Source organism: Podarcis filfolensis (genome assembly GCF_964270895.1).
Source record: "Podarcis filfolensis genome assembly, chromosome: 8".
NCBI classification, from domain to species: domain Eukaryota; kingdom Metazoa; phylum Chordata; class Lepidosauria; order Squamata; family Lacertidae; genus Podarcis; species Podarcis filfolensis.
Genome location: NC_139611.1, coordinates 82093844 through 82116415, shown reverse-complemented (window position 1 = coordinate 82116415; position 22572 = coordinate 82093844). Strand labels below are relative to the sequence as shown.

General features: G+C 49.2%; 2 protein-coding genes across 3 annotated transcripts in view; one reads left to right on the top strand and one right to left on the bottom strand.

Moving 5' to 3' along the window:
- Positions 1-9032, top strand: part of NPAS1 (neuronal PAS domain protein 1) — a 97028-nt gene extending 87996 nt beyond the window's left edge. For both annotated transcript variants that reach the window (XM_083626980.1, XM_083626981.1), the window contains exons 10-12: positions 1011-1158; positions 4253-4350; positions 6019-9032. In XM_083626980.1, the coding sequence (XP_083483106.1) occupies positions 1011-1158; positions 4253-4350; positions 6019-7220 (1448 nt within the window). In that variant the 3' untranslated portion in view covers positions 7221-9032. The remainder of the gene's footprint in view (positions 1-1010; positions 1159-4252; positions 4351-6018) is intronic.
- Positions 9033-11314: 2282 nt separating this feature from the next.
- Positions 11315-22542, bottom strand: TMEM160 (transmembrane protein 160). Its single transcript, XM_083628148.1, has 3 exons — positions 22293-22542; positions 18533-18625; positions 11315-12160 (listed from the first exon to the last, which is right to left on the bottom strand). The coding sequence occupies exons 1-3, from the start codon at positions 22483-22485 to the stop codon at positions 11904-11906; spliced, it is 543 nt and encodes a 180-aa protein (XP_083484274.1). The 5' UTR covers positions 22486-22542; the 3' UTR covers positions 11315-11903.
- Positions 22543-22572: the final 30 nt, after the last annotated feature.

Genomic DNA, 22572 nt, shown 5'->3' with positions numbered 1-22572 from the left:
ATACGTTTGTGCAGATATGGGGCCAGAGAATCAAAATGGAGAGGTGGAAAATGAACATACCGAGGGCAGAATTTCCTTCTAGTGGCCAGGTTGTTCTGATGCTCGATATCTTTCAGACGTTGACCAATTAGACTGTTTGCTTTAGTAGGGCCCATAGTGAGTCGGTGTTGTGGGGATAGGCCACAAGGGTGAAGTTTTTGATGGACGGTTTTAAGCCAGGCACTTTTATGGGAGTCTTGAAGTACTAGGGATAGTAAACCGGGGGTGGGTGGGGTGAGTTTAGGCAGAGCCAGAAGTTAAGAGTTATTTGTCAAGTCCATACTTCTACTGAAAGGAGACTTGTTTGCTGGACTACAGCTTCCATCGTCCCTTCCGGTTGGCCGTGCTGGCTGGGACTGATGGGTGTCAGAGTCTAGCATCACCTGGAGGGCACTGGGTCCCCCCATTACAGACCAAGGGGGTCACTGACTGTTTCGGCCAAAGCAATCTCTATAAGCAACCCCTGGCTTCTCCTGATCTGTTTTCAGTCAAGATTCCTGCCTCGTAGGGGGTTGGACTAGATGACCCTCGGGGTCCCTTCCAACTCCACAGTTCTACGATTCTTCTCCTACCCTGGCACCTCTTCACCTCTGCTGCCTGTCAAAAGCAGATTGTCCAAGGACCAGTTTTATGCAGTCAGCAGAATCAAGCGGTAAAGCTCTTCCTGGACTGTACTACCTTCCAACAAAGTGGGGGGGGCTCTTGAATTTTTGATTGGCCCCCTCCATTTAAAAAAAACACCCCTCCTTGCATTTAACAAATGTGTTGTGAAAGAGTGAAGAATTTCAGCCAAGATCAAGGCTTGCTCTCTACCCAGCTTGCAACCTTCCCTGGTGACCTGAAGTGGTACAGTTCAGGCAAGTCTTCGCCACTGTTCCTCAGCGCTTTGGGGTAGACACAGTTAATGTTTTTCTTCTTAAAACTGTTGTTAACGGCTGTTGCTTCCCCTTCCTCCTCTCCTCCTCCTTTAGTGTTAAACAAGGGGCAGGTGGTGACCCAGTATTACCGCTGGCTGCAGAAGAACGGGGGCTTCGTGTGGGTCCAGTCGTGCGCCACCATCTCGGTCAACGTCAAGAACCCCACCGAGAAGAACATGGTCTGGGTGAACTACATCCTCAGGTGAGGCGTCCCGTATCGATTTGTACAAAGTTCAGAGCAAATGGGGGCATATTTTTTAATAGCTTGCCACGGCCGCAGAATTCCCAGCACCAGGGGTTGCCATCAGCGCATCCCAGTCAAGGTTGAGGTTGAATCCTGACAAGACAGAAGTACTGTTTTGGGGGGACAGGAGGCGGGCAAGTGTGGAGGACTCCCTGGTCCTGAATGGGGCAACTGTGCCCCTGAAGGACCAGGTGCGCAGCTTGGGAGTCATTTTGGACTCGCAGCTGTCCATGGAGGTGCAGGTCAATTCTGTGTCCAGGGCAGTTGTTTACCAGCTCCATCTGGTATGCAGGATGAGATCCTACCTGCCTGCAGACTGCCTCGCCAGAGTGGTGCATGCTCTGGTTATCTCCCGCTTAGACTGCTGCAATGCGCTCTACGTGGGGCTACCTGGACAATTTTTTGATTTTTAAAAATATTTTGCTGGAAACTGCTCAGAGTGGCTGGGGCGACCCAGTCAGATGGGCGGCATCTATATAATAAAAATATTTATTATTATTTATTTATCTTGCTCAAGCCCCCACCATCTCCCTCCCCAAAAACAACAACCCCAAAGCTGGCAGTGAGCATGTGTGCAAATGGTTATTCTGCAAGAACGCAGGCTATTCTTGAAGTAGGCCTCCTCCCACCGGTGTGGCAAAAGTTAGATACTCAGAGGGACCCTTAGGATCTCCGGAAGCTGCCTTACGCAGAGTAATGCCATTGGTCCATCAAGCTCAGTACAGAAACTGAGCGCACTAGGGAGTTTTTCAAATGGGCATTGGCTGTTCAGGGTGCCTGGCTGCCTTTTTAAATCTAGATTTTTCAAAGGTTCATTCTCCGCTCCCTGAAGTCTCAAGTGGCAAAAGTTCATCAAGAGCTTCCACGACACTCAGCCCTTTGGATCCCGAGTCCTTTAAAGGCAAAGGTAAAGGGACCCCTAACCATTAGGTCCAGTCGTGGCCGACTCTGGGGTTGCGGCGCTCATCTCGCTTTATTGGCCGAGGGAGCCGGCATACAGCTTCCGGGTCATGTGGCCAGCATGACTAAGCCGCTTCTGGCGAACCAGAGCAGCGCACGGAAACGCTGTTTACCTTCCCGCCGGAGTGGTACCTATTTATCTACTTGCACTTTGATGTGCTTTCGAACTGCTAGGTTGGCAGGAGCAGGGACAGAGCAACGGGAGCTCACCCCGTCCGAACTGCCGACCTTCTGATTGGCAAGTCCTAGGCTCAGTGGTTTAACCCACAGCGCCACTCCTCAAATCAAGACCACCCCCATCTCTGTTGCCCCAGGTGCAACATTTAAAATCTACTTAAGAACTACCAAATATTCTCTGCTGAAGTCTTTTTTCTCCCTCTTCCCAGCCTGCCACGCTTGCCCACCCTTCCAAACAGATAAAAGAGATCTGTGAATGGCTACTGCAGATGGTTATTAATGACTACTTTCCCCCTTTCCCTCCCGATAAAGCAAAGGGAAGCATTATTATGCTAATCCTGCAAGCAATTGCCGATGGTAATGTATGATTTGTAAGGGTGATTAGTATTTTAGTTAATTAGTGCTGTAATTAGAGGCTAATTAACTTTCTTGCAAGCCTCCCTGCAAACTTGCTTGCTTCCCTCTCCGCTGCCACCGCCCCGCCAAAACCAACACCACTTTGCAAAGCGGGACAGGGCTGGATTGTTCCTTGGACAGGACAGGGGAGAAAAAATTCCCCGGGCTGGAAGGCTCTTGTGTTCAAGGAACAACAAAGTGGTGTGTTGAGCTGGAACACACCATTTGTAAGTTGCGGGGAGTTTGGCAGTTTCGGGGAAGGAAAGCAGCTGAACTTAGCAGGTGGCGCTGACCTCCAGATTTTGTCTCCTCAATTATATGGCGATGCAGCATCATTCAGAAAGACCCCTGGGAGCAGGGAAGGGTGCCTGAGAGTAGCACAAGCATTGCAGCACCAAGGTTGGCAATGGAAAAAAGTGAGCACTAGTATCAGACATAAACTCTCTCTCACTCCCTAGAGCCCAAACCCCAGATACGTTTGGACTGTCATAGTCACTGTGCACGTCCCTCTTTATTTCGCGTGCCCCTGACATCCCAAATGGGTCCTGGGGCTCCAGGGAAGAACGACGCCTGGGTTCTGAATCGCCTCCTTCCATTGCATCGGCTGCCCTGTGACGATAACTTGCTTTTGGGGGGAGGGACTCTTAACTTGAACTGGTTCCAGCTTTGCTCGCTTGACAATAAAACCCCCAACCCTGCTGTTTTTGGTATGTATGCATGTAGGGTGTTTTTTTTAAAAAACACACACACACACACACCCAATCCACAAGGGAGAGTTTGTGATTTCAATCTGTCCTTGTTTGTTCTTGGACAATGAAGCGCCAATGGTCCCTCTGCTGTTCCGCTGATTCTAGCCTGCAGGTGGCTGGATGTGTCAGCTCTTATTCAAGTTGGCTTTCTTCAGTCCCCTTCTGGTTTGCAAGAGGGTGGGAGGAGGGAGTTGCAGCGCTTATTTTAATCCCTGGCCTCTCAGCGTTGCCACATGGCTGCTAAGCAGGGAGACTGGATCTCTCTCTCTCTGTGTGTCTTGGCTTCCTTGCTGCCACCAAGCGGCCACGCTTACGAGATCCAGCTACGATCCTTCACGATGCCAAAGTCCCCAGCGCCATTTCAAAGGCCTCCTCTTGAGGGAGGGATGGTGCAGAGCAGTGCCCCAGAGGTGGAAATGGTAGGGAATGTGTACGGGAGAGAGAATTACATAGGAACTTCCTTAGCATCCTGGCACAAATTCTGCTGCCTTCTGCATCCCGACCACCACTGGAGGTGTCCCACTCTGAAGTTCTTTATACTGCTTTCTGGCGATCCTCCAAGCTGTTGCAGGCGGAACGGAAAAACAACCCCTCCTTCAAGGCATCTCCTGGGCCCGGCCTTTGGCTTAACCCCAGTGAAACATCCGAAATCCAAGCATCACCTCTGAACCTCGCAAAGTGCCTTCCAGGGGATATCTTGAAGCTTTGGAAAGATCCTCACATATGCATTTCTTTAATCTTCTCCCCGTTTCACTTTTAACCCTTTCCAGCAAGCCGGAGTGTAAGAACACCGTGCTGGACATATTCCAGCTGCCTGGGATCCCTGCAAGACAGACGGAGGCCGTTGAGGTGGGGCCAGAATTCAAAGGTGAATAAAATGAAGCCTTGGACAGGGAGGGGGAGGGAGGTTAGTTTGCCAAGCAGACAAGCTCCGTGCATTGCTAGCGGAAGAGATTTGGGCAAACAGGTGTGGGCTGTCTCTTTCAGCAGAGCTCTTAGGTTCTTCCCTGCTGATAAAACATAGCAAACCTACTATTTCCCCTTTGAAAATCGAAGGGCCCCCTTTGCCATTTATCAGTGTGCTTTTTTAAGAGAGAGTCCTGGTGTAGCCGCTGCCTTCGCTCTTCTCAGCCCCTTTGTGAACTGCTGCAGGCAGGAGGTGTTTTGTTTCTCTGGCCCCAATTCAAGGTGCTGTTTTAAGCTTTCAGGGGCTTGGGACCCCAGGGGAACTGAAGGATTGCCTGCTTCTGCGTGTTCCTGCCCTGCATGATCCAGTCATCTTCTCACACCAGAGAGCCCACAGCCCCATGAAGCACAGTGGGCACTACCTTGAAAGCCCTAAACGGCCTCAATCCAGTATACCTGAAGGAGCTTTTCCCCTCCATCGTTCTGCCCGGACACTGAGGTCCAGCTCCGAGGGCCTTCTGGTGGTTCCCTCACGGTGAGATGTGAGGTTGCAGTGAACCAGGCAAAGGGCCTTCTCAGTGGTGGCACCCACCCTGTGGAATGCCCTCCCATCAGATGTCAAAGAGAAAAACAACTACCTGGTTTTTAGAAGACATCTGAAGGCAGCCCTGTTTAGGGAAGCTTTTAATGTTTAATAGGTTATTGTATTTTAATATTCTGTTGGAAGCCGCCCAGAGTGGCTGGGGAAACCCAGCCAGATGGGCGGGGTATAAATAAATAATAATAATAATAATAATAATAATAATAATAATAATAATAATTATTATTATTATTATTATTATTATTATTATTATTATTATTATACCACACTTCATCTGTCCCAAGGCGGTTCACAGCTTAAAAACAAAACACATAATAAAAACAAGAACAAAATAAACCAATAACCACCCTCCCCCCTACAAACATATTTAAAAGGGTTTAGGATCTTAAGACAGCCCAAGGCATGGCTCAGTGCGACCTTCAAGCTGAAAAAGATTCTCCACCCTGCTGCTTGGTGGCTCACCACATCACCCAGATGTGGGCACTGCACTGTTATAAGTGTCCAGTGAAAACGTGGCTGTTTAGAAAGATTCTCCGCTGATTCACCTTTAACGTCCCAGTTTCAGGGGATGTTTTGTATATTGTTATGAGGGCTTGGCCTTAAGATTTTTGATGGGGATTGCTGCATTTATTGTTATTATTGTTATTATTAGCCACCTTTAGTTCCTTTGAAAATACATAAAGGGATAAATGAAATTACAGAGAGGATGTGCAACCTTATTGTGTAGGTTTCCCCCCTCTCCAAGGCGGAAATTCTGCCATGCTGGCTTTTGAGTTCCTGCTGTGCCCAAATCCACTTCAAGGCTTCCCGGCGTCGCTTTGCCCTGTGGTGGTGATTATTAGCTGCGCTGCTGGCAGGAAGCTGCTCTGAAGCGAGGTCTAAACTCTCCCCCAGGTCTTCTGTGGATAGAAATTTTGCTTGGCAAAATAAATCTGTCCAACTCCCGGCCGTGGGAAGATGCTTAGCTCCCTGCTGCCTTGCTCAGTTGATTTCCCCCCCTCCTGTCTCCCCACCTGATCTCCCTTTCAGAGAGCAGCCTTGCCAAAGAGAGCAGCCAAGGGAGAAAGCTTTACTCTCCCAGCAAACCCGGCTCCCTAACCGAGGCCTATCCTCGGAGCGCGGCAGAGGCCGGTGCCCGGTGCCACCTGGCAGAGACCGATTCCAGCGGCCCGGAAACGAGCTACCGGGAGGAGGAGCTGTCAGACGGAGGCGCCGGGAGCGACACCGAGGGACCGCCCAGCAAGCGCATCAAGCTGGAGTTCCCGCCAGAGAGCCCCTCGCGGGAGGCAAAGGAGGCCAGCTCCGAGGAGTCGGACAGTGGCAGCGAATCTGAGCTGGGCCTCCTCCCACAGCAGAGGGCACCCCTGGCGAGGAAAGCCAACGGCTGCAAGGCCGGGGGGCGGAGGAGCGCAGGGCCCGGCCGCCCGGAGTTTGCCTCTGTCATCCAGACTCAGAAGAGCTCCGTTCTGAAAGCCGCTCCAGCCCTTAGCATTAAATCTGAGCAGCCCCCCGGTGCCAAGGGAGTCCCCTGGACCTGTCCTGCCGCCCACAAGGGCAGCCCTTACACTGTGAACAAAGCACTTAGCTTAGAGAAGCCCTCTCTGCGGCCGGCCTCTTCTCACCTGTATGTCTCCATCCCGGACTCTGTGCTCACCCCGCCCGAGATGGAGAGCGGCGCCCCCAAAGGGCCTTTCGGCACCTCTCCCCGGACCGTCCCGGCAGCCTCCTCTTCGGCGGACACTCTCTCGCCCCCGCTCTCGGGCTCCCCGTGCGAGGAGAGGGCCACGTCCACGCCCTTCACGCCGCTCCTCTACCCCGCCGACATGGAGGTGCTGCAGCGGTTCCACGCGGGCAACGTGGTTGTGCCGCTGGTGCACCAGCTGGGCGGCCCACATGCCAGCACATCCGGCTCGCAGGGCCTTTACGCCACCAGCACCATCCGGTACGCCCCTGCCGACGTGACGCTCAGCATGCAAAGCAACGTGCTGCCGCCTTCCCACCCCATCAACCTCATGGACATTGGCGGCGCCGAGGCCAAGATGCCCCGGGAACTTATGTACCACCACCTGCAGCGGTTGAACATGGTCGCGCCCTTTGGGAACTCGGCGGGCTTGGCCCAGATTTCGGGGGGAGCCTTTGCCGCGACGGACTCCTTGTTTTCCACGCTGCCCTTCTCGATGGCCGGCAGCGGGGTCCACGGTGCCTCGGCTTTGGAACGCAAGGAGGACTGAGCCCATGGCCAAACTCTGTGCCGGGCAGAGCCATCAATTAAAGGTCCTGTGTGCCCCTTTTAGAGGAAAGCTCAGTGCCAACTTCCCTGCAGCCGGGGGAAGAAATCTTTGTTCTCTAACCAATCCCTGCGTGTCTCATCTTTTCATAGCACCCCTTTCTAAACCTCTGGCAAATTAGTAGCGTGACCATCTCCTCAGCAGTCTTGTGTTCCACTCTTGCTCCTTGCCTGGCCACCCAGATGCTGCTGTTTGAAACTGCTGTTCTGGTTGCGGAACGAATTCAGGAGTTAGCCCAGTGCAAATGCGGAGTTCGGGAGTTTAACCCAGGGCAAAGTCGGTGCAACTTTCCTGGGAAAGATGAGAGAGCTATCCTACATTCGTTCTCGTCTGTCTTCCTGCTGCTACAAGTTGACTTCCTTCCTCCACCATATTTGCTGGGGACTTTGGGGTGGGTTTTTTTTTGTATGTATGGGGGTTATGTTTAGGCCCTGCAGGTTTTTCTGTTGAGAGGACCACCTGCCTGCTAGCCAAGGCGAGTGTAACTCGAAGAAACCTGCACATGAACAGCAGGGTGTCACCACCCCCGACTCAGTCCCCCAATGTGATTACATCAGTGATACCATTTTTGCTTCTGTTCTGTCCACACTGCACTATCCCTTACGGCACAGCAATTGCTCAAAAGTCCGGCTCCGAATTATAAACAAGAAATCCAGGTGTGGCAAGTATATCTGAGTGAATCAACCCTTTGGGCACTCCTCTTATCTCGTATAGCCTCACCTTCGTCACGCTTCCCCCTTCTGCAAATAATGGATTAGTAGCTTATATGTTTTCTGTGTGCTCAGATCAAAGGGGAAAGAGATTACTAAAGCTGTCTTAACTGCCCTGTTGCCAAGGGTTCTGCCACCAGCTTAACAGTCATAAGTGAAATGTGGGTGCCAACAGGCGATGGGCTAATTTCCCAGCGGTTAAAACTTCTGAAAGTGAAGGAAGATGCAGTGTGGATGAACCAATAATTGAGCTTGGACAGTTCTAAACAGTTAACAGGGTGCTGATTCTGCTTTTCTAATTACCAGGTGTTAAGACTTCTCATCCGCCCATTTGTCTACCAATGGCTGTTGTAGCAAAATGGAAATTCTGTGTGCAGAGGCAGTCTACCAGAGTGACAGATTTGGGGTGGGGTAGATTGGGAGAACCATCACCACCACGCCGTTCCTAGAAGGTTCTGCCTGGCCACTGTTGGGAGATGGGGGAAATGGTGGACAAGATGCACCTCTTTGATGGTCCAGTCCTGCAAGGTTGCTTGTTCCTCTCATCACTGTGCAAACACAGCTGTTGCTTTGATCCTGTACTCAGTAGAAAAAAGCTTCCACCACTGAGACCCCTTGGGACATGAAAAGGACCTTTTCCACCCAGAGCCCAAAATGCAGGCCAGAAAAGGGATGGAAACAGGTAGGTCATCATCGTATGTGATGACAGCACTTAAAAAGGTTTAAAAAAATGTTACGCCATAACTTTTAGCACTTATTCAGAATAAAGACTACTTGTACAGTTCGGTGGGAAAGGGTGGGTGGGGGGAAACCCACAGCGAGACAGTAGCACTTGGATGATGTGGTATTTTTCTGTGTAACTCATCGCTAAAGATCTGTGTGTGTGTGCGTGCGCGTTTTTTCTTTTATTAACCTACGGTTCTCGTTGGATAGATGAATGTAGTTTCCACTGTTCACTTGTTCTTGACATTTTGCTGCTTCTTTTGGCGATCTGGGGTTTCAGAGAAAATGAAAATAAATGGGACTCTGTTCCTGCCTAAAAAGATTTCAGTAGGCGCAACCATTTTTTCCTGGCAGGCAGTAAGATCATGTCGTAATAATGCCTGTGTGTATCCTCATTTTGAGTTAATTAACAAAAGGATCCCCCCCCCACACACACCAAAGAGAAATACAAACATATTTGAAAATACTTAGAATAACAATGTGATGATTTTTTAGGGCACACACCAGCCTGAACACGCATGATTCCTCTGCAGTCTGGTCTCCCCTGAAATGTTTGTTATTTGGATCAAAAATTCCAAAGTGTGTTTTCTCAAATTTGCTAGTGACAGGATAGTTCAGTCGGTAGAGCACGAGACTCTTAATCTCAGGGTCGCGGGTTCGAGCCCCACCTTGGGCAAAAAGATTCCTGCATTGCAGGGGGGGTTGGACTAGATGACTCTCGTGATCCCTTCCAATTTTACAGTTCTGTGATTCTGCGATAAAAGCAGAAGCGGTTGCCAAGTGCCATCAAGGACAGGTGTGAAATTCAAAGCAGCCTTGGCAAATTGCGAGCAATTACCTGAAACGAAAGGAAATTCGGCGCTGCTAAAGCACAAGGAAGGGTCTCAATACCTTCGAGAAAAGTGACTGCCTTCCTCATTGCCAGCTCAAACAGTCAAATAGGACAAGAGCTACTGTGCACAGGGTCACGTAAGTGTCTGAGGTGAAACATGACAGAGCTGGATAGGTAGACTTTTTCCTCCCACATAATACTAGGAGTTGGGACCATCCGGTGAAGCTGAATGTTGGAAGGCTCAAAAATGACTTCTCCACAGCACATAAACTATGAAAGCAGTTTCGCCCAGAGGTAGTGACGGTCACCTACTTGGATGGCTTTAAAAGAGACTTTTTAGCAATTCACGGAGGATAAGGCTGCCAGTGCCTGTTAGCCACAAGGGCTCTGTTGTTGGAGGCAGGGTGCTTCCGAGTTGCTGGGACACACAAATGGGGGAAGTGCTGTTGTGCTCGGGTCCTGCTTCATTTTCCACAGGCATCTGGTTGTCCCCAGGGAGAGCAGGCTGTAGACTAGATGGGCCTTTGGCTTGATCCAACATGGTTTTTCTTATGTACCCAGAGGGGGAATGAAGTCAAATCACAGCCCTTCCCATCTACGTCCGCTGCATGCTGTGCATCCACGTCTGGAGGGAAGAGCTCTCATTTTCCCTATTATAAGTGCATGACAAAGCCCCTGCCTATAGGAGCAGCACAGTTCAAATGAGGCTCAACCGCGAGAAGTCTGCAAACACATGGAAAGCTCTACCCAGAGCTGCCTCTTGGGTCTGTGGGTGCCCTATTGGCACTTCTGGCAGAAACATTGCTGGGAGCAGTGTTCCAAGCGAGGCTTGGGGGTAGTTCTGGCTTCTCTCAGTGCTCCAGAATGCTCAGTGTAGTGCCTTTCCAGGACATGCTGGGAAATGCCAATTGGTGGCTTGTAGACGCAGCTGCCTGGCATTGTGGGGGGTGGGGTGGCGAGGGCAGGCATTCGTGGTGGTGGTGGTGGCCCCTGGCAGCTTCAATGAGCTACAATGTGAAGAGTAGGATTGTGCCGACTTTTATAGCAGGGATGCAAGGGGACTTCTGGGTTCCATGCCTCGAGGGTCCCACCTTATCTCAAGAACCACCCTCACACCTTGATGTGAAAAGTGTGGGAAGCTATGAAGGGAGAAGACGGCCTTAGGTGCCAGCTGGCAGAATCGATTAAATCGCTTTTGTACGTACCCTGTTTTCCCGAAAATAAGACAGTGTCTTGTATTAATTTTTGCTCCCAAAGATGCGCTAGGTCTTATTTTCAGGGGATGTCTTATTTTTCCATGAAGAAGAATAACGGTACACATTTATTGTCTAATTGTGAGTCAGCCAGACCCCATCAGGGCAGAGCGAGCAGCAGCAGGTGGCAGCTTGTCTCTGATTTAAAGAGACCTCGCACAACCTGAACAGCTTTGGCTGTGCTGCAGCCAATCAGTGAGCTGCATGGAGGCACCCGCTGCTACGGTCCAGAGGAGTCAGACACCTTACGGTAGCTTTGGTGCCTTATATTCCGGGGAGGCCTTATGTTCGGGGGAGGCCTTATTATCGGGGAGGTCTTATTTTGGGGGGGATGCCTTGTATTACAGCAAGAGGCAAAACTGCAAGTAGGTCTTATTTTCAGGGGATGTCTTACTTTCGGGAAAACAGGACAGAAGTTAGTCTGCCCAGCTAAAACCAAGAGTTGCGTGCCCGGCTGCTATCAGAAGAAAGAGCGTGAGCAGTTTTTTGTCACCAGGTTTAGAAAAAAAAAGTAGGAGATTTGGTTTTGGTGTCTTTAATACAAATGTCAACTGATTTGGACAGGTGGAGCAAAGAAGGCATGGGCCAGTGGCAAAAGAGATACACCTGATATGTGAGAAGCAGGAGGATTGGGGAGTATAAGCAACACTGGAAAAGCAGGGCCAGGCTTTACAGGAGATGCCAAGAGAGCAGGGCATTTCTTACAATATCTTTAGCTGATAAATATCAGCTAGCATATCAATTAACTGGTTGAAGCGGGGGGCAGAGCAGAGCAAGACCAACTTCAACAGAATGCTTACGTGCCAGAGATCCCAGTTCAGCAAGAGTGCGTGCTGCTGGCTCAGCAGAGTGTCCTCTGAACAATTCCCTTCTTTGTCGTTGCTGGTGACCTGATTTTTGCTACTGTCACTTTCCCAGAGCCCATCTGGAAAACCTGAAATAAATACAAAGCAGCCAACACATCCGCTTGTCTCTTGTTTGCAAGGAAGCCGCCTCTCCTTGCCCTTCGGCCCAAAAGGCAGAAGGATTCAAACATGCCGGGTGGGGTGGCCTTAAAAGCTGCAGTCCACAGAATACAATCGCGTGTCTGCACAAGCCAACAGGGCCTTCACTTATCCGACTTCCCGTCCTCCTTTTTCTTGTCCTGGCACTTGTCGTTGGGGTCGTCCTGGATGATCTCCACCTCCAAGCGCCCAATGTAGAGGGAGATGGCACACAGCCAGAACAGTGCCACAGTGGTGACTGCAGCACAGTTGAGGAGAGCCGTGGAAAAGGACAGCATCATGGTGCGACGGAGGAGGAAGAGGCTGACGAGGTAGGAGGCGCTGCCGTACGAGACGCAGATTCCACCCAGGATGAAGAAACCTGCAAGGAGATACAAAAGTCAGCACTGGGCAGTACTAAGCAGTGAATATGCCTGTCTATGCAACTCAACAGCCTTCTACTAAAACAACAAAAAAAAAACCTATGCGTGTCTGGATGGGCTTATACTGGAGGGGAGAAATCCCTTATTAATTCTTATGTACAGTGGTACCTCGGGTTAAGAACTTAATTCGTTCAGGAGGTCCATTCTTAACCTGAAACTCTTCTTAACCTGAGGTGCCACTTTAGCTAACGGGGCCTCCTGCTGCCGCCGCGCCATTTCTGTTCTCATCCTGAGGTAAAGTTCTTAACCCGAGGTACTGTTAGCGGAGTCTGTAACCTGAAGCGTCTGTAACCTGAGGTTACCACTGTATTCTTTATACATTCAGACCTTCATTAAAGGTCTGACATTAATTAAGTAACATGACATTAAAAAGTAACATGAAATTTTATTAGACCAACTAAGTTTGAGCTAGGAGCACACATGCCTTCAAGACAAGACAAGCTCTTCATGGGCTGAAAAAACAAACCATTGATGAAAAGTTCTACATGACTCTAAAGCCTGCATAGGTCCCTGTTAATCTTGCCTACCTCCTGTCTCTAAATTAATATGGTTACCGATCTCTACTGAGTTTCCGTATTCACCTGAAGTGGCATAGGCTCAGAAAATTAAGTATTTAATCTGTTCCTCCAAATCTGGAGGTTATTTGATACACAAAGAGACCCACTCCAAGTCTCCTGCTGTAGTGGTGGAGGGCAAGATCCCACTGGGACAGGGAATATGGTGTGAAAAGCCTGGGGAGGTGAGAGGGATTCAGTTGGAATGTTTGATATGCACACTGTTTGATATGCACACTGTCTTGCAGAGGTAATATCCTATTTCCAGCATGATGAACCCAAAAAACAAAACATGCCTACTCCACTGGTTCCTCAAAGATAAAAGCTTGCCCAGAATTATTCCGCGCCACCACCCCTTCATACCTGCACAACTATTGTCATTTCTCAAAACCATAAATGCCGTTTATAAACTGGGAACACCAACACAACTAATTGTAGCTCAGTTTCAAGTATGAGGATCCACTGCCCCACTGTGGTATAAATGAGAAACACTGTTTTGGAACCAGTTGACAGATTTAAGAGTCAGCAGTGACTAAATCTTTTTCAGGCAGCCCTCAATATCCCAACAATATTGACTTTGCTGTGTAACTGCTACTCTCTCTCCCACCCACTACACATATATATAGTGTCTGTGAAAGAGTGGGATCTTTACCAAAGCTGGTGCAATTCAAGAGGATGCTATACCTAAAACTGGTTTTCTACTTGCGCGCCTAGCTTCTGCATTGCATATGGAGGAGGGTACATTAAAACAAACTTGTCCATAGTTTCAGATTGCCCCCTTCACTGTGCTGGACACATGACAGTCTGAGACTACTCTTCTTGCCTTCTCACAGAGTCCATCCAGCAACCTCCCTCTCCTGACTGCACTGAGGTGAAAGAGGTGAGGATACTGTAAAGAAACCCAGTATCTGGAGAAAAGCCAATTAACAAAATGCAGCTTATCCACAGAATTATGGCTTGTATTTAGGAAAAGCTATTTGCATTTGGAAGATGGCGGAATTATGCAAGCTCATAGGTCACTGCAATCTGCATAATTATCAGCGTGCTGAATTTCCTAAAAATGGGGAAGGAGGGGTGAGAGAGGGAGAACCACTTTAAGGGGCCAAGTGTATGTTCTGGTGCCCTAGCCTCTGGGGAAAGGAACAAGTGCTACTCTTTGCAGCATCAGCCTTAAGTGCTGGCCTGACTGCAAGTGCTGGTGTGCTGTGGGGGGGGCAAATAAATGGAGAAAGAATTGAGATATTGTTACCCTGTTGGGTAGGTGGACATACAAAAATGGAGCGAAGAGGACAGAGAAGCACCTGGCACAGCCTGGTGCTTAGGGAGCAGAAGGCCAGGGGGCCAGCATCTCACAAAGGACTTCTGCTGGGCCCCTGTAATGTAGATTTCTTATAAGCAAGCAAGAATGCCGTTCAGAGTAGGGAAACTTGTGACCTCCAGATGTTGTTGGGCTCCAGCCCTCATCAGCTAGTGTGGTGACTGGGAGTGGCCACTGGGACCACATAACACTGGTCCTGAGAGATCTGCATTGGCTCCCAGTACATTTCCGAGCACAATTCAAAGTGTTGGTGTTGACCTTTAAAGCCCTAAACGGCCTCGGCCCAGTATACCTGAAGGAGCGTCTCCACCCCCATCGTTCAGCCCTGGACACTGAGATCCAGCGCAGAGGGCCTTCTGGCATTTCTCTGATTACGAGAAGTGAGGTTACAGGGAACCAGACAGAGGGCCTTCTTGGTAGTGGCACCTGCCCTGTGGAACGCCCTCCCATCAGATGTCAAGGAAATAAGCAGCTATCTTATCTTTAAAAGACATCTGGAGGCAGCTCTGTTTAGGGAAGTTTTTAATATTTAATGTTGTATTGTTTTTAACACTCAATTGGGAGCCTCCCAGAGTGGCTGGGGAAACTCAGCCAGATGGGCGAGGCATAAATAATAAATTATCATCATCATCATCATCATCAATGGTCAACTGTTATAGTCGTAGTCCAGGAAGCAACGTTGGAAGGGCGACAGGTTCCCCAGTCCTGATGCAGTCAAACCCTGCCTCCTCTTGTCTCCTTCCCTGCTTTTTTTCACAGACTTCAGGGCACATCAATTTCGACTTTCCGTTTTATTCAGGCTTAAAGAGTTCAAGCCGCCCATTTCAAAGAACAAACCCTCTGCTTCTGCTACCTTCCTCTCTGCACACCTGCTACCCCTTCCTGGGCATTCCATGTGGGCAAAGGGAATACACCTGCAACTCAGTGGATCCTCAGCCTCTAACTGCCGCTGCTGGCCTTGAGCTTTTAAAGTCGGCTACTTCTCCCCACCCATCTTTTTCCTAGGGACAAGCAAACTGTCCAAGGTCGCTGAAACAGTCCCTGTCTGACTTTCAAGGCTGTGGAATCGTTTGCTCTTCTGAGTGCCGTTTACAGAAGATGACATCACAAGAGCTATTAGTGTCTGAAATGTCAATTGAGACTTATTAAGGTTCCTCTTGTCTTTTGACTCACTTATTCAGAGAAGCTCTTTCTGGCTCTAACCATCAATTAGCTCTTCCAAATGTTGGAAGAATGACTGCCCCAGTCGTAGACAGTACAGTGTCTACAGACAAATGCTGCACAAGGTGCATCTCAAGTAGGTTTCCCCTCGGACAACACAGCTCTCCCTAAGTCATTTGCTACACGGCAACAGCCCTAGAAGAACAGCCCGCTCTTTTCCGGTTTGCAAACTCTTCTCAATCCAGTCACTTTTAAAGCCATTTTGACTCCCCACCTGCAGCAGGGCAAATAAACAGGTCTGTTTTGCAAACGGGCAAAACAGGCTGTGATGCTAGTGTCCACTTCCTGAGCTCCAGAGTTACAGCTGCGGTGTGTCGACATTGGCAATATACCGCGATGTTGAAAAAAGCTGTGTTGGCCCCAGCCAGCGAGATGCCAGGTGAAACTGCTGCAGCTCTCGTTGTGGGAGCTGAGGCGCTTTCACCCAGTGCCTCGGGGACTGCGGCGGGTAGGGGGGCTCCTTAAAATTGGTTGACAGCAGCACGCTCCTCAGCCATGCAGTTTAAAGAACCGGAGGAAGGAACAAGCTGAAACGGCACCCCACTGATTCAGCTTGATTCTCCCTGTTGGGGCAGAGTGCGATGGTGGTTTCACCAGCGGTATATTGCTGGTGAAACTGCCACAGCTTCTGCCTCTAGCTCCCAGCTAGTTTGTTTCTCCCTCAGCACACTGGGGGCAAAGGGACTCAAGAGCAGTGATAGTTTCACCAGGAATATACCGCTGAGTGAAGCTATCATTGCGGCCTGCCCCCATATACTGGTCCTGGGCAATACAGTGGTGCCTCGGGTTACATACTGTCAGGGAATCAGGAGCAGGAGCAATGGGGAGAGAGGAATTGGAGAGCGAAGGGGAAGAATCCGAGGGCAGCGTAGGGGAGTATGACAGTGGCCCGAGAGATTCCATGAGCTTCTCCAGCGAATCAGAAGATTCCCAGAAGGGGGCGCCGATGGTCAGGGCAAGGGGGGTCCCAGGGGGGACGCACCAGAAACAAGGAGCCAGAGGGGAACCCCAAAACAGCAGTGGAGGATCGGGACCAGTTTCCCCACCAGAGCGTAGTGGGGGGGAGGAGTCACATGTGTCAGGGCCAGCGTCTCCTCCAGAGAGGGAGTCAGGGCTGACCACGCCTCCATCGGAGAGTGGAGGAACGGAAAGGAGGTCAGTTGCAGCTAGCCCCCCTGAAGGGGGAAGCAGTGACAGCAGCAGTGAAACGGTCAGGAGGAAAGCTGCTGGCTGGGCGCGCACGCCAAGTTCAAATGTGCAGGCGCGCGGGACAGCAGGAGACCCGGATGGGGAGCCAGCTCCTAAAGCCCGCAGGAGGGAGGGAGAGGGCTCAGGGGAATCAGCGTCAGAGGAGGCTAGAAAGGGCGAGACCCCGGCGGGCAAGCGGACCCAGAGGAGGAAAGAGCAGCAGAAAAGGTGGAGCAAGGCTAGAATCTTAAATTGGTGTCAAGGGGGAGGAGACTCAGACGGAGCATCAGCGGTCTAACGGTTGAGACGTAGAGCTGCGCGCTGCGGCTTTGGAAGTGAAACTGAACTTCAATAAAGACTTTTGTACTTAACAACGAAGCAGCGTTGGTCCTTTGTGAGCTGGGACCTAGGGTAGCTCTGACACATACGCTTCAGGTTACAGACTCCGCTAACCCAGAAATACTACCTCGGGTTAAGAACCTTGTTTCAGGATGAGAACAGAAATCGTGCTCCGGCAGCACGGCGGCAGCAGCAGGAGGCCCCATTAGCTAAAGTGGTGCTTCAGGTTAAGAACAGTTTCAGGTTAAGAACAGACCTCCAAACCGAATTAAGTTCTTAACCCGAGGTACCACTGTATATCAATATATCACCCAGGCCTACTCTCCTGCTACGTGTGCAAACTATACCGCTTGTGGTTGCAACCTTTCTCTGAAGAGCAGAGGGGCAGAAGACCAGAGGCTAGGTACCTTCTATTTCATCAGCTATATTGGAAGACCTTGACCAAGTCTCAGAAAATGACCCATGGGGACCCACCCTTAGTGTTAATTATCCTTACCACGGCCCTGAAAGGCAGGCCTGTAATTTATTCTCATATTACCAGTGATCAGTGTTAGAAACTCAGATATATAATCTAATAGCCAAATGGCACTTTAAACCTAGGCTGCGGTCACCATAATGGAATATCGAGGTTATGTCTCCCCCCCCCACTCCATGGTATAACGATATTATTCTTATTCTGATTCTTATACTGCTTTATATTTTAAAGAACAAATCTCCAAGCAGTTTACAACACATTAAAACATCAAATAAAACAACGCAGAATAAAATGAATTCAAGCTACAAGGGAAATATTTCAGATCCTTCTCTCTGTGACATTTTGCTTTCCTCAGTGGCCAACTTGGCACCCACAAATCGCCACGTGGTCCCAAATGGACCCACGCTAGTCATAAAATGTGCCTGGCTAATTTCGAACACTGCTAATGATGTTTAAAAATTGAATTGAATTAGAAAAGTGTCCTGTGCAAATTGGGGAAATTTTCTGATACCCTTGACTGGAGAGTGATGTAATTTAGCATATATCACCTGTATTTAGTAAAAACAAAAAAAAAAAATTTTCTTTCCAGTAGCACCTTAAAGACCAACTAAGTTAGTTCTTGGTATGAGCTTTCGTGTGCATGCACACTTCGTCAGATACACTGTATCTGACGAAGTGTGCATGCACACGAAAGCTCATACCAAGAACTAACTTAGTTGGTCTTTAAGGTGCTACTGGAAAGAAAAAATTTTTTTTTGTTTTGACTATGGCAGACCAACACGGCTACCTATCTGTAACTGTATTTAGTAAACAAGGCTAAAAGCGTTCAAACCGTCAAGCTTGCCTAATACTGTGGTTACAGTGGGCATCCGTTTGTTGTTACTAACCATCCTATGAATCAACATTTTTTCCGCTCCACATCACTGCGCAGTGCAGATGAGGCAATTGTATGGCCTGCATGAACCCACGATGCAAGTTTCTGATCCAAAGGATAAATGAATCAGAGCCATGTAAGCTGACTTTGTGGCTTCTCACTTCTCCCTAAGGAAAGGGTGTTGGCCTGTTGACACAGGTAACCCCTTGTATGATTGTTATCCTCTTAGAAGAATGATGCCAATGACATTTTGATGGAATGATTCCTTTATCTATGGCAGCAAACAAAGATCTGCCAATATCCTGTCACCCCACCCTGAGTATCGACTTGCTTGTTACCTACCATAAGCTGCTTCGCGCCCCATGTCGCTCTGAACATAAGAAATCACTCCAACACCAGTAGCCAGCAAGCCATTCCGAAACCAGGAGAGGAACCCTGGTGAGAAAGGAGGAAGGGAATAAGAACCGTCTCCTCTGTGTTTAAGCAGACATGGTTTCTATCAGATTAAATCAATACATATTAAGAATGCTAATAGTACACCCTACACATATCTACTCAGAATTAAGCCCCACTGAGACATACTCTAAGGTAAGCCTGTAAAATATGATAGTCCAGTGCTACTGTTAATAAACATAACTGTCACATTACTTTACAGAACTGGTTGTTACAAGGATTAACTAAGACAATACAGTGGTACCTTGGTTCCCGAACTCAATCTGTTCTGTTCCGTTTGACTTCCAAAACGTTCACAAACCAAGGCACGGCTTCTGATTGGCCCAGAAACCAGTGGCGTAGCGTGGGGGTGCAGGGGGGGGGCGGCCGCACCGGGCGCAACATCTGGGGGTTAGGGCAAATCCACGGGTTAGGGGGCGCAAATTACTTGCCTTGCCCTGGGTGCTGACAACCCATGCTACGCCACTGCCAGAAACAGTGCCAACAGCCGAAACGGATGTTTGGCTTCCAAAAAACATTTCGCAAACAGGAACACATACTTCTGGTTTTGCGGCATTTGGGAGCCGACTTGTTTGGGAGCCAAGCCGTTCAGGAACCAAGGTACCACTGTATTCATGAAGCATTCTGAACACTCAAAAACAGATATAAAAGTGTTGTTGTTGTTGTTTCAGTTCTGAATACTTTAAAATGTTCTTAGCTGTTAGTGTTTTAGTTGGTTTTTATGTTATTCTTCATGATACTGTTTGTAAGGATGACTTGAGACCACTGTGCCACAGCTTGCCTGGCTCATCCCTCTCTCCCCACTGAGAGGGAAAAGGGAGGGAGGAGCAGGCAGTTCGGTGGGCAACTCCCAACTGCAAGCAACTGTGGGAGCAAGGTAGGTTGAAAGGCAGTGGAAACAGCCATGGTGATTTAATAAGCATTCACGTTTCATAGGAAGGATTTGTTTGTTCCTATTCCATGTATGCCACCCCTCGATGCCAACAATTCCAGGGTGGTTTACAGCAAAAGAAAAGTGGGGAAGAGAAAAAACCCTGATGAGCTGCCAAACACTGAGCAGTAGTCCAGTTTGGGTGTCTCCTCTACAACAACAACCATCACCACTCAAGAATCATATTGAACATTATTCTCTTGGAGCGAATTGGTTTTATTATAGAATTTTTATTGGTATGTTAGAATATTACTTAAACCACTCTGAAAGGTCTGGCTGAAAAGTGGCATGTAAACATCTTAAATACATGAAAGAATGCAAGATTAAAGGTAAAGGTACCCCTGACCATTAGGTCCAGTCGTGACCGACTCTGGGGTTGCGGCGCTCATCTTGCTTTACTGGCCGAGGGAGCCGGCGTACAGCTTCCAGGTCACGTGGCCAGCATGACTAAGCCACTTCTGGCGAACCAGAGCAGCGCACGGAAACGCCATTTACTTTCCCGCCAGAGTGGTACCTATTTATCTACTTGCACTTTGACGTGCTTTCGAACTGCTAGGTTGGCAGGAGCAGGGACCAAGCAACGGGAGCTCACCCCGTTGTGGGGATTCGAACCGCCAACCTTCTGATTGGCAAGTCCTAGGCTCTGTGGTTTAACCCACAGCACCACCCGCGTCCCAATGCAAGATTGCAGCATCAACAAAATCTGAAGCAGTAGCTAGAAACAGCATAATGATAAAAGTACTTAAATACCCTGAACAATACTGTAATGAAGTCTTAGCTAGGGGGCAGGCAAAGAAACAAACCACCAAACAGGTGCCAGTGGAAGGCCCCAGGTTCGTCCTGAGACCTACAATTAAAAGGGTGAAGAAGGAGGTGGTGCAGAGAGATCCCTTGGCAAGAAGGTGCCATTCAAGAAAACTGACCATTCAGAGCTACAACAGCCAATGGTCTAAGCCAGGAAAGGGCACTTCCTATATACTGAAATGGTAAGGGTTGGTGGGAGTTACAGTCCTACAATCTCTGGAAGACCACAGGTTCTGCAACCCTGTTCTAAATCATGTTCCACATAAGAGGATCAATTCAAAATCCTTTATTAGGCATAGCACACCACACATTATCAAACAAACATCATATACAGACTGTATAAAATACGGGCTCAGCGAACACAATTTATCCCAGTCCTATTCTTAACTCCAAAAAATAAATCGATGTACATAGATAATATAATACAACACAGCAACATCACCTACCATTAAGAACCACTAAGTCTCTCTATCATGGCCCAATAAAGAAATAATTTACAACTTTAAAGAAACAATGGTGACGACCAGGAGTGGCTGCAAAACCTCAGGCTTTTCTCTGAAGGCTGTAAGACCCACCTTTAAAAGAGCCACTCTAAAGAAAACACAAACAAAAATCACTCGCTTCTACATGAACAGAGCAAAATGTGGAACACATAAGAGGATCTTTGATATTTAGTTAAAATCACTAGGCAATGCTTCAATTGACTGTTTTGCCTAGTACACAAAATCAATCAGGAACTTTGCTAATATAAAGCTAGCTATGCTTCTATTCACAAATGATGTCTGACTAAAGAAGATAATCTAGACCTCCAGATGTTCCAGCTACAACTCCCATCAGAGCTGACCACTGTCCATGCTGGCTGTGGACCAACGTTTGAAGGGCCACAGGTACCCCACACCTGGCACGAGGCAGACGGAGGTAACAACAAAGCTTAATGTTTTCAAAAGTGGGGATTAGCCATTGCTGCTGCTTCCTAGAATCCTACTTATAGGTTGACACCTGATCTAGCCTGCAGCCTTGCATCTTCTGACTAAGTCTATATGCAGACCTCAATGTCCAGTGTACAGTGGTACCTCGGGTTAAGTACTTAATTCGTTCCGGAGGTCCGTTCTTAACCTGAAGCTGTTCTTAACCTGAAGCACCACTTTAGCTAATGGGGCCTCCCACTGCTGCTGTCGCACGACCGCTGCACGATTTCTGTTCTCATCCTGAAGCAAAGTTCTTAACCCGAGGTACTATTTCTGGGTTAGCGGAGTCTGTAACCTGAAGCGTATGTAACCCAAGGTACCACTGTAATGTGCTGTTTGTGGGGTTACCTTTTGAAGACTACCTTCCAAACAGCAGTTTGGAAACTGCTGTTGGTACAGAATTGTTTCTACAGGGAGGCGGGTGTTTCTGATCCCTTTCAACTCTGCTTTGTGCACCACCTACCCCAAGCATAGACAAACTCTGGCCCTCCAGATGTTTGGGACTACAATTCCCATCATCCCTAGCTAACAGGACCAGTGGTCAGGGATGATGGGAACTGTAGTCCCAAACATCTGGAGGGCCGGAGTTTGCCTATGCCTGACCTGCCCTGAAGAGCTCTGCCGAACTCTTAACCTTGCACACTGATAAAGGTACTGCCTAATAACATATATATGTATATAATATTGTTGGGGGATATTAAAGTTAAACATGCAATGTAAAATATCAAACATAAGGAGTTATTTTTAAAAGCAGGCTCTTAAGAGGTGACCCTTGGCCCACATTAAGCCTCCCTGTTCCCGCCCTGGAACGTCTTTATCGGTCTACTTCCTGCAACAGATCTTGAGCCCCGCCCCTTCAGAAGCCCCGCCCACGTCGGCCTTCCGCAGGCCCCGCCCCTCCCGCGCGCGCCTCAGCCCCCTCCCCCACCCGCCGCCCCTCCCTCACCGGTCTCGTGAGCTTTCCTGAGGAGCCAGGCGTCTGCCTTGTCCAGCTCCGAGACGACGGGAGGTCCCGGGCCCCGCCCAGAGCTGGGTCTCGCCGCCCTCCCTTTCCACGGCCAGGCCTCTCCCCTCAACAGGCCGCCGGCCCCTCTCGCCCGCGCCATGGCCCGGCTCCACCAGCCCCCGCTCAGCGCCATGGCGGCGGCCTCGGGAAAGGCTCAAGACTAAGGAGCCGGTGTGCGGAGAGACCGCCCCTGTCAGGCACGGAAGGCGGGGCTGGTGCT

What these genes read in the sequence shown, in the direction of transcription:
- TMEM160 (XM_083628148.1), bottom strand. Translation starts at nt 22,485, where the DNA reads ATGGCGCTGAGCGGGGGCTGGTGGAGCCGGGCCATGGCGCGGGCGAGA. An exon ending in CAGGAAAGCTCACGAGACCG is followed by an intron (nt 18,626 to 22,292) that starts GTGAGGGAGGGG and finishes CTTTCTCACCAG; the next exon opens with GGTTCCTCTCCTGGTTTCGG. An exon ending in GGGGCGCGAAGCAGCTTATG is followed by an intron (nt 12,161 to 18,532) that starts GTAGGTAACAAG and finishes ATCTCCTTGCAG; the next exon opens with GTTTCTTCATCCTGGGTGGA.